Source organism: Seriola dumerili, unplaced genomic scaffold (assembly GCF_002260705.1).
Source record: "Seriola dumerili isolate Sdu_G_001 unplaced genomic scaffold, Sdu_1.0 BDQW01000003.1, whole genome shotgun sequence".
In the NCBI taxonomy this organism is placed as follows: Eukaryota; Metazoa; Chordata; class Actinopteri; order Carangiformes; family Carangidae; genus Seriola; species Seriola dumerili.
In genome coordinates, this window is record NW_019174258.1 from 13,573,445 (window position 1) to 13,585,065 (window position 11,621).

The 11,621-nt window shown below is 43.1% G+C and overlaps 1 protein-coding gene across 3 annotated transcripts in view; it reads left to right on the forward strand.

Moving 5' to 3' along the window:
- LOC111219767 (MTSS1-like protein) overlaps positions 1–8,788 on the forward strand; it is a 69,924-nt gene extending 61,136 nt beyond the window's left edge. For 2 of the 3 annotated variants that reach the window (XM_022742542.1, XM_022742561.1), the window contains 5 exons: positions 3,047–3,338; positions 3,480–3,554; positions 6,119–6,301; positions 7,106–7,271; positions 7,753–8,788. In XM_022742542.1, the coding sequence (XP_022598263.1) occupies positions 3,047–3,338; positions 3,480–3,554; positions 6,119–6,301; positions 7,106–7,271; positions 7,753–8,639 (1,603 nt within the window). In that variant the 3' untranslated portion in view covers positions 8,640–8,788. The remainder of the gene's footprint in view (positions 1–3,046; positions 3,339–3,479; positions 3,555–6,118; positions 6,302–7,105; positions 7,272–7,752) is intronic. The other variant, XM_022742551.1, reaches the window with a different exon arrangement.
- Positions 8,789–11,621: the final 2,833 nt, after the last annotated feature.

The window sequence follows — 11,621 nt, forward strand, 5'->3', positions numbered from 1 at the left end:
TTGAAAAGATTTTGTGACCAGAATACAAAAAGGCGAGTATGTGTCGTCTCAACATGTTACAAGAATGTCGACGTATCATCATCATTGACTGAAGCCTAGAGTAAATGAGCGCAACCTACGAACAATGATCAGATGCGGAGATGTTGGAATCTACAGAGGCATCACATACAGACTAGCCCAGCCGATAGTGGTACGCACAGAACGCACGTAGTGATGTCCGCAAAGTAAGATATACCAGGAACATAGACCACAAAGAGTCCGGGCATAAGTTTTCTTTGTTAATCACACTACTGGGGTAACTGTCTCCCTCGTCTGATGGCACCAAAAGAGAAACAATAACATATAAAAAAGAATTTTTAGATCTTAGTCCTTGATTTGGCATGTCCCAGCGTACATGTACTTGATGCTGATTAGAGCGGTTGACAGCATGACTATCCTGTAGTGAGCCACTGTATGAGTGGTATTTGAAGAGATCAAAGAAAATTAATCTGATAGGAATTGTTGATATTGTGTTCTACAGTGTATTTTTTTGAACGGAAGATGCATGCTGGACAGAGATATCACTCACTCCAGTGCATATTGATGACCTCACGTGTGCTGACAACCGACTCCTACAACATGCCCCCTGTCCAACGGTGAACAGGTGCGAAACAGCGGACAGCCACAACATGTGCAGAACACATACACTGTTGCTCATAAGTTGGAACAAAATATTTTTTGCCTCTTTCCATGAAATGATTGACAGTGTATTTATTTTTATTACATAGGTAATTGGACACTATTAACTGTAATCTATTGTGACCTGGTAAATGAGTGATTCACGTGTTACTGCCATTATAAGAGGATAAACGAGAGGATTGTCGTCTGGAGAAGCAAGAATTATTCAACGTTTATGGGCATACAGTGATACTATAAAGAAGCAATAACAACAGTCTCTTAATCATTCCGACATTTCTCTCTCAGTGATAAGGATACTGAAAGGGCTCAGACTACAGCCATGGGTAATTCTATCAGGACCACCTCCTTTCATCTCCAAGCAGCTCCGGCTCACGCAAGAGCAGCCATGTGGCAGGTTGCATCAACACAAATAACACACGTACACACAGATAACAAAGGACAATGTATGCTGTGTTCTTGCAACGATATCAGACAAGAGGGCTGTGTCTCCACTGTCGACTGTCAGTATAGTCTAAAAATCTGTCCGTGTCAGTCCATATACTGATTTGTTCCAATCATCTTCAGTTTAGAATGGATCCAACATAAATGACCCACAGCCTTACAGCAGAGAAACTAGTAGATGGCTATGGAGTGTGTTTTTTTTTTTTTGATATAAGGAGGCTGAAATTGAGAAGACAAAAGTGAATAGTGGTGTGTGAGGAAATTTGATGGAGGCATACGATATAAGATATAGAATACCTGGAATACTCAGCGGTTCAATGCTAGAAAAGAATAGAAGGGCATTTGTTCCGAGTCCCTCTGACTTTCCTTAAAGGTCCATATGTGTATAAAAGTGAAGCAGTGTACAATGTCTTCTTTGTATCTCAACACAACTCCCTTTGTTAGTGTGTGAGGTGGGGTTGGGGGAGGAAGCGTGGGGAAACAAGGGGTCAGCAGAGTTGTGATGGAGGCCAATAGTGAATGGCAATCTAGTTTGCCGAGTGTGTACAGACTTCACCCTGAAGGTCCCATATTGTGGTGAAAGGTTAGATGTCCATGTTTCTTGGATTAAAAAGCAAGACTGAAGGTTTAATTTATTAAATACTGTAAAAGGTATCTCAAAGGCGGTCGGAGTCGACAGAAAATGCACTACAGCCTGTATTCAGAAACCTGAGCCTTAAAGAACCATCATGATTTCTGTAACTTGTTGTGATGTCAAAAAAGTAGCCGACGGCGAGCGCCTAGTCATGGCGCCCAAAGCCGTGCCCACGCTGGACCCACGCATCCAACCTTGCAGAGATTCATTGATTTCTCTGAGTGTTTACCTGAAAATCGCTTGTATTTTTATTGAGCTCACTCAGAACACAGTCTAGATCAGAGAGAAATCAGGAGCCTCTCTCTCTGGCTGACCTGTTGTCTACTGAGCTCCAAAAGAGAAGCCTGTGTTGGTGAGGGGAGAGGAAGATGCAAAACAACATGAGTATCGTTTTGTTCATTAAAACACAAAATATATCTTCTTTTAAAAAGTGTAAAAATACGAGATCTATTAACTGCACATATCCATACCAGTCAGGAACTTTGAATAATAAATTAATACTTCAACAACAATCCTATAACAGACAATTATACTCTGTAAGTGTAAAAGTGTTTTTTTCATTGGTTTCTTTGTCTGACAAAAATCACCGTGATGTTGTACTATTGTGTCAGCTATTTGCATGTAGTAGCATGTGCCCTTCTAAACCATAACAGCATGCAAGTTCACACAGTGTTATAGATGAGTTGTGTTTGTGTGTGTGTGCCTTGGATCTACATCAACTTGACACACTCTCTGTCTACCGCCCCCCTACCTCGCCCTTTCCTCCACCACAAGATCATATACTCTAGTACTCGTCTCTTCTTTCCTCTCTGTCTCTCTTCTGTTTACGTATCCTGTTTATGTCACACCGTGACTTGCCCTCATTTCTCTTCCTGCGGTAGTTGGTACCTGTTCCTCTTCATTTTTAAATGAGTGGAAATGATGTGTCACTAAAAACTGTAGTCAACAACAACGTTGAATGTTGAAATCTACTTCTGGACTAACGTCAATTCATCACGTATAAAACGATCACAACTTCCTCCAGATCCTTCAACATCAACTTCTATCACCCAACCAAACCCTCATTACTTACAAACGTTTCAACTTCCTCTTCCTGAATATCGAACCATTCCTCATGAACCCATTCCTGTTAGATCATTCTACTCTCTCCCCTAAACCACATGTCCTTACTCCACTTTTGGCAACCCATTTGCCTATCATTCCTACCGTCCACACTCCTCACCCTCCAACAATCCGCCCCTCCCTTGTCCATCTCAACCCCACCACCCCCTGCTCCCTCCCCCCCCCCTGCAGCAGCGTCAACAGCGCCCACAGTAGTGCCTCCCGTTCGTCAGGAGGAGGCGGGAGTGGTGGTATTGGTGGTGGCGGTGGTGGTGGAGGTTCCCAACCCCACTCACCCACTTCCTCCTCCTCCTCCTCCTCCTATCGGTACCGCAGCAGCCTGCCGCACCAGCCTCCGCCACCGGGAGGCATCGCCGCACACCGACTCAGCAGCGTCTCCTCCCACGATTCAGGCTTTGTGTCCCAGGATGCCAATATCTACTCCAAGCCTCCTTCACCCATGCCCTCGGACATCACTAGCCAGGTACAAATGCCTTACACACACGTATGTACACACGCAAATTCAAAGTGAAAGTGTTCATGTGAACATATGGATTCACTCTTGATCAGTATGGACAAATCACTAAACACAATGTTGTTTTACTCTCTGTATTTTTTGCTGTAGAAGTCATCCAGCTCAGCGTCATCAGAGGCCTCAGAAACATGCCAGTCAGTCAGTGAATGCAGCTCCCCCACCACTGTAAGTACTCTTACCCTGTCCACAGAAAGTCTGGACTCTAATATACAGAATCAGAAGAAGCTGCCATCTGTTTGACAGCAAGTTTGCTCATCTATGCAAAACTGTTCTCTTTTAGTTCTGGAAATCAATTAAAACAGGTTGCAGATATAAAAGCTTAAATACTAAATATATAATATTTCTTTTTTTTTTCATTTTGTTTAATGGTGGCTGTGATGAACAGAAATAAAACTTCATGTGTGGTGAAGGTTATCTATTGTCAAAATGGTTGTGGTGGTATAAAGTCATTACAGAGCAGAATAATGCAACAGTTTAAAAGATGATAAGTGACATTCATCAAAGTACCAGAAGTTTGAAGAATCTATGAACTTTTGAAAACATTGGCAGACTTTGACTTCTGGATGGTAAGACAAACTCTCCTAAATAGGCTCTCCAGCAGTGAATTACGGTGGCCCTGACAGCTGCAACACTCTGCAACTTCAGAAAACATTTGCAAATTTATACAACATAACCGAATTCAGAAAAGTGGTGCAAGCAGCACAGACGACAACAGAACTATTTCCAGGGGACACAAAAAAGTGATGAACCTGGCTGGGCGCTTGTTCAATCCTTTGTGACTTTTGAAGTTAAAAGCATTTAACAACACGTGCAGAGTTCATCACTTTTTTGCCACCCCTGGAAACGTTTCCCTTGTTGTCTGTGGTACTTGCAGTGCATCTCTCTATTTGGTTGTGCTGTGTGTATTTGCAGCACATGTGTTGTCAAACTGATGAAGATATTTTCTGAATTTGTTTGTGTTTTGTCTATTTGCATGTGTTTTTTCTTAAGTTGCAGTGCGTTGAGCTCTCTTTTTTGCAGAATCAGTGATGCTGCTTAGGCAAAGTAAATATCCATATTTGATTTTAAGCAGCATCTGTCATCCACAGCAGCTTGCATATATAACTACCTTTCTATGTCAGTTGATTAACGCGCTTTCCAGCCGTCTGACGGCTGTAAGTGGGTGATTCATCCCTAATTTGAGCGATAGTCATTGTCAATGTAGATGCCCCCACATTCGCTGTTTGCTTTGATGAAAACTGTTGCATAACAGTCATGCAAAGTCATAAAACTTCTCTCCCCTTTACATCTCTGCGTCTCTGTCGTCTCTCTGTGTCCACATTAAACAACACTGAGTAACCAGTGCGACAGCTGGATCAGAGTTACCAGTAACTGGAACAACATGACGCTGTGCAGTGTTACTGAATGTTTCCCACCAACAAGCAAAAATACTGTGATGATAAAACATAATCTCACCTTCATATGGCCAATCCATTTGTTTTTCTAATGTGGAATGGGCTCATTGCTGCTCCTTGTGGCTAATGGGGAAACAAACACTCACTATGACTGTAGCCAAGTGTAGTTGCACTGGGTCTGTGCTCCAGCCTCAGGGAGCGGTAAAGAACCCATTATTAGGTTATCAGAGAAAAAAAGTTGCCATTGGCTAAATTCTGTGCTACAATGATGCAGAATTACTGCACTGAAGGAATAACCATAAAATCAAATGCATCTGAATTTTAAATGCATGCTTTGGGCTGCTTTAACCAATCCCATGACCTTTCTAATATAAACTTAGTGAGGCTGTGAAATTCAGGCTTTCTAGGATGTAGTTCTCAGACTAACTTAGACTTAGTTTGCATATAGAGTCATTGTGATGCATGGACAGCAGTGACTAATTGTGTATTTTCTGTTGTCGAACCTCCTGCTGATCTGTTTCACCCTGAGGACTTGGTGTGTGTGTCTACTGTAGGTGTGTTGCTTTAATTCCAGTGGTCTCCAACCACAGCTGGCTGCCTCTCTCTCTCTCTCTCTCTCTCTCTCTCTCTTCCTCTTAGTCCACATCAGTGTCTTTTCCTCTCTCTCTGATGACATGACTATGTCTCTCGTCCCGCAGTTTGGCTCGTCCTTCGCTACCTTCCGCCCCGCTCTCTCTCACTCTGGCTCCACCAGGCCTCTCTCTGTCATTCTTCCTGTTCCTGCGTCCCCACCCTATATCCGCCCCCCCGGATCCAGCTCCTCCTCTCCCACATCAAAGGTTCCTATCTGGAAGGTTTGTTCTCCATTCTCTTCCATTTCCTCAGTTGCACCTTTTTCTTCTGTTTCTGTTCAATATCTTTCAGTTAAAGCGTATATGGTTCATTTTCCTTTACATTTCCATCACCCGATTAACTCATTCATAACCACATTGCTTTGCTTCCTTAAAGTATTCATACCCATCTGCTGTGTGTGCATGCATATTGTTTTGGCCTCCCCCTGTCTCACTCGCTGGTTTTGCAATCGACTGGAGAATCAAAACCAATCGAACTCATCAACGTAAACACATTCAAACGCTCCAAAAGCCCCCTACCCACATACACCCGCCCACACACACACACACACACACTCCTCTGAACACCCAGACACAATCCACCCACAAAGGCTCCCTCTCTCTGCACTCAGATGAAGGGCTTCAAACTGCTGGATAATGGACAAGTCTCTCATGTTAACGCTACCTGCTACTTCCTGTTTATTAATTCCACTCACCTCTTCAGGATTGGTCCAAAGCAGGTCAGTATGAGCAGCCGGTGGCTGCAGCAGCAGTCCAGAGGAGAAAGGAACCTCTCGACAGGCTGAGGGAGAACGAGGCATCGCCGGGCTCCCAGGGGTACGCCGGGCCATCACACCCCGATGACGGGCAGAGATCCAGGATGACCCCGGCTACTATTGCTGCAAAGGTAATACTTTTTGATGCTTACAAGCAGGTTGGAGGTGTAAGAGAAATACAGTTACGTAAATTTGCAATACTGTGAGAGTGTGTGCATAAATATATAAAGTTCAGCCTATAAGAAGCCAAGCAATTACTTCAGTTTATTAGCTACAACAGCAATATATCATCCAATTACTGCACAATAAGTTTGATAATCTTAAAATCTTATAATTTTGATCTGCCGAATAATACTATGTCAATAAATTAATACAAACCAGAGCGCTTCTGGTATCTGCTACACTCAGTGGACATTTTTCAGGGAAAAAAAGAGAGATTAGCCTTAACGAACAACCCACACACAGAGGTTTTAGGCTTGAGAGGATTTAGTTTTTTACCACTTTGTTTTCATTTGAAAAGGAGACTATAATAGCAGCAAGTGAACCAACCACTATGGAGAAAATTAATTCTGTGATAGAGGCCAGATTTTAGTTTTGGAGTGATGGACAACATTTTACTTGTTTACTTATGTTTCTTCTGGTTTCCATTATTAGCCAACACATTCTCACATCATTGCAACAAAAATACAAATTATAATAAAATGATCATTAAATAGATCATATTCATGTATCAGAAAAATGAATGAAGTTTCTACAACATGTTGAAACACCCTACTGCTGGTTAACTCAGCAGTGTGATGCTGGTAATGGGAGTTACTGGAACAAATCCCACTTGTAATCAAGACAATGTAAATGTATAAATTCATTCAAATTTAGTCATTGAACAAATGACTGATTAAACATCCTTCCAACGTGGCCTCTCTGTTCATCCTCAGCATGGAGAGGAGGTTTCACCAGCAGCCAGTGACCTTGCCATGGTGCTCACCAGAGGACTGAGTATGGAGCAGCAGAAGAGCAGCAGAGACTCTCTGCAGTACTCCAGTGGATACAGCACCGAGACCACGACCCCATCCTGCTCCGAGGACACAATCCCCTCACAAGGTGACTAATCTGCTCCGCTCTACAGCAGCTTTTAATCTTCTTCAGGCCATATTTATTACATTTCCTCTGGCCACATTCATCATCTTTTTTTTAATTTATTTATTTTTTTTATAAAATTTCAGAAAAGCCAACCTGTGATGGGATGGGATTATGAATTTTTAAAATATATCAATATTTACAAGCTCTGCAGAATCCATCATTTTCACTAGGACCCGCAACTTTAGAGTGTAGTATTAAAATCAAACAAAGTGAATTATCCACGCAGCAGGTACATCATATGGCAGGAGTAATTTGACACTCTCTTTGATAGCAGCCAGGAAATTACAATATTATAAATGAAACTGAATAACATTAAATGTCTTCCTGTATAAAAGTGCCACCCTTCCCAAATAATCTGGCTATCCCTGTGTTTTCTTTTATGATGGGAATTCTCTTCGTCACTTAAAAAATTCATGATCATCTCCTTCTCTGCCTTCATTAGGTTCAGATTATGACTGCTACTCAGTGAACGGTGATGCTGAAGGTCCAGACGGACAGACAGAGTTTGACAAGTCCTCCACGATTCCTCGCCACTCCAACATCGCCCAGAACTACCGGCGCATGATCCAGACCAAGAGGCCAGCCAGTACAGCTGGTCTACCCAGTGGTGTTCTCGGTCCCGGTGCCCATGGGATACCAGGACAACCTGGTGGAGCTGGTGGAGGCGGAGCAGGGACTCCAGGCACTGCCACCATCCGGCGAACCCCATCTACCAAACCAGGTGTGAGGCGCACACTGTCCAATGCGGGTCCGATCCCCATCCGACCACCCATTGTGCCTGTGAAGACACCCACTGTTCCCGGAGACTCACACTCACCTGGGGCGGGTGGTGGTGGGTACGCAGGTGGAGGACATTCAGGTGGCGTGCCTGTGCGTGTAGGCAGTGAGGAGTGCGTGTTCTTCACTGGAGTCGAGGACGCACAGGGTGCGCTTGATTATGTCAAGGCGTCACCCAAGCGCCTCAGCCTGCCTAACACCGCCTGGGGATCAGGGGCGGCATTAGAGGTCTACGCCCAGCAGCACGGGGGCCTTGCACTAGGAACAGGTTCAGGGGCCGGATCAGAGGAGGATCAGATGATCGCGGCCAATCGGCACAGCCTAGTGGAGAAGATCGGCGAGTTGGTAGCCAGCGCACATGCCCTCGGAGAGGGCCAGTTTCCTTTCCCCGCCCTCCCCGATGACCCGGCCCCGCCTCCAACTGGCCCCACCGACTCTCAGACAGGGACAGAGGAAGCAGAGGGGTCCGGCGATATGCTGACCACTATCAGGAGAGGAGTCCGCCTTCGCAAGACCGTCTCCAATGACCGCTCTGCGCCACGCATCTTGTGATTGGAGGAGAAGCAGGAAGAAGATGATACTTGTCAGCCAATAGGGAGTCAGGTGTTGGTGTGGTGCAACCCAACCACCTAGTACATACACAAAAACTTAACCATGTAGGGAAAGCTATAATATAAAAGAAGATGAATGAAAACAAAAACATACACAAAAAATAAATTTAAAGACACCATTAGAGTAAATGATATATGATATTATGATAATAATAACATTAATAATGTTAATCCATGCTGACGATTAAAAGTTAAATACTGAATATTGACAGGCTCCTAGCAGGCCACTATAACTAGTGTGTGTTGGACGCATGTTTGTCTTCTCTACACCCTCACCCAGGGACGGAAAGACTTGCAGGAAAAAACATATAGGATTGAAAAAGAGGCAAAGAAAGAGCGAATGACTGGGTTCTGTTCTGTTTGCCAACTTACACTTCCCCCCTCATCTTCTTCTCCAACTAACCCGACCATCTAATCCCAGATGAAAGACAGCACGACTGAAGGCGGGACCCCGGCTGAAAAAGGGCGCGGGACATCCTGGTTTGGGGGGTGGTGCGGGGTAAGGGATGTGGTAGGGGGGGGGGGGGGGGGTCAGAGTGCCATGTGACCAGCTGGATTTGAACCTGTCTCAGCAACAGCACACTGTACTTATTAGCCCACTGAACTGAAACTTTTGGTATTAGCACGGGGAGCTAACAAGCCAGAGGAGTCCTCTGGCTCATCCTAATATAAAAGAGTCTTTAAAAAAAATACTGTTGGCATTGAACCGTGCTAATGCCTCCCTTCCCCTCTCTCTCTCTCTCTCTCTCTCTCTCTCTCTCTCTCTGTGTAGTGTGTGTGTGCATTCATTTGTATGCATGTATGCAAATGTGAAATTTGAGCGTGTATGCAGATGTGGTTGATTGTGTGTGTGTGTGTGTGTGTGTGTGTGTGTGTGTGTGTGTGTGCAAGCGTGCGCGCGTGCGAGGGGGGGTTGGTAGAGCTCTGCTGCAGGACAGCTGGTTGCCCAATCAGGGCAGGGCTTTTCTCCTGTGTGTTGTGTGTGTATTTTCTTGTTTATATCGTGACGTCATTTACCTTGTTGCCACTGTACGAGAAGTTACGATAAGTAATCCAGGCGTATAGATATATTCATATATATTTTCTAGAACCAGAGAGAAAATGTTAAATCAGAAATGGAGCAATAAATGTGTTTTATTTTCTTGTTTCGAAAAATGAGGATCGATGGGAGTATTGTGGATTCTCCTTTGTCACATTCAGGCAATCATCAGGAATGCTAAATTACATCGACTGTGAATTCATGCCTAGCCGATTTTGGCGTCTCTCTCTCTCTCTCTCTCTCTCTCTCTCTCTCTCTGTCCCTGTCTCTGTCTGGGGGAGGAAACTGATTACAAAAATGTTGAAAAAAAAAAAAAAAAAAAGGAAAACTGTAAGCACTTTGAGAGGTGGTAGAGTATGTACAATAGCCACTAGGTGTTGCTCTAGTCATACTGTCTGATAGGAAGAGTGAAAGTGAGAGAGAAGGTTGCCAATAAGACACTGTCCTGAGGATATTATTTGATTTGCAGAAGATGAAGAGGAAGACTGGGAAGGAGAAAGAGGAAGTGATAAAGACTTGTGGAATTGGAGTGATTGGTCAAATGAGAGATGGGATAAGAAAGTAGAGCAAAAATATTTATCTAAAAATGGATTTGATGTCAGGGCCCTTCAGGGTACTACAAGCCATCGCCTGCTGTGGACTGAATAGGGCTGAAGGTTTTTATGATGTGGCTGCACTGGTATCTGAAGGACTGAACATACAATGCAAATAATACACTGCACATATACAGTAGGTCAGACTACTTTTGGAAATAGGCTTTAAAGGCTTGGTTCACCCAAATGAGATGAAGAAACATATTCTCATTAACCTTGCATATGTTATTTATCCAGGTTGAGATATCTATCTCTGACATGTCTGCCTCCATCCTATAATAATGGAGGCGGAGGTCATTTTGTTTGTGGTGCTGACAGCACTGCAAAATCATATTTTTTAAAAATCAACAGCTACTTGTCTGCTCAGAGACAATGATGTCCATACCTTTACTGTGGAAGTTCTATCTCAAAAAATGTTGACAGCACATGCTATGAATTACTTAGAGCTACAAGGACACCATCTCAGAAAGACAAATTACTGTTGAATTTTATAAATGACATTTTTTAATACTGTGAGCACAACAAATGAAATTCAGTTCACCTGCGTTGTACTGATGTGGAGGCAGAAATCTCAAAACCTGGACAAATAAATCCAAAACCATAAACATGGCTAGAATTTACAGACATACAAAAAGTCACAAAATATGTTTATTTGTAATTGTTCATTGACACTCAAACACATCAACTATCTGACTTTCTCATGTAGATTATGTTCATTGGATATATGGGCTATTTGAGTGGCGTGAATGTTCTCTGGAGTTTTTGAAATTGAACACAGTGGGACTGTATTTCCAATGTACAAAATGCCCTATGTTAGAAAGTACACTTCACTCATGCTCATGTGCAAATACATATCAGCACCACAGATTTGCATTGTTAGAAAGTAAAGATAAGCCTTGAACATCGCTGAACAAGTCACTCTAGTTAAAACCTCCTCCCTGCACAAAATGAAATAGCCTACAGCAATCTTGTGTTACATTTAAAAGGATATTAGGCTAATCAAAAAACAAATTGCAGAGGACTATAGCTACACTAGCCTAATGTTGCAATGGGAGGCAAAAGATTATGAAACACATGAAGAGAATGCATACAGTTAGTTGCTAATAGTGTTGTATAACATCAAATTACTTAGCAAAAGTGTGATCAGTAGCTAAAATTACAATTTGAAATTCTGACATTACATTACAATTACTAATAAACAATTAGGGTGTTAAATTGTTTGCTGTCTCAGCGAGAGTTTGATGGAGAATTGCTATCAATGTCCTCCCTGTGGGTAAGAGGACAGACTGCA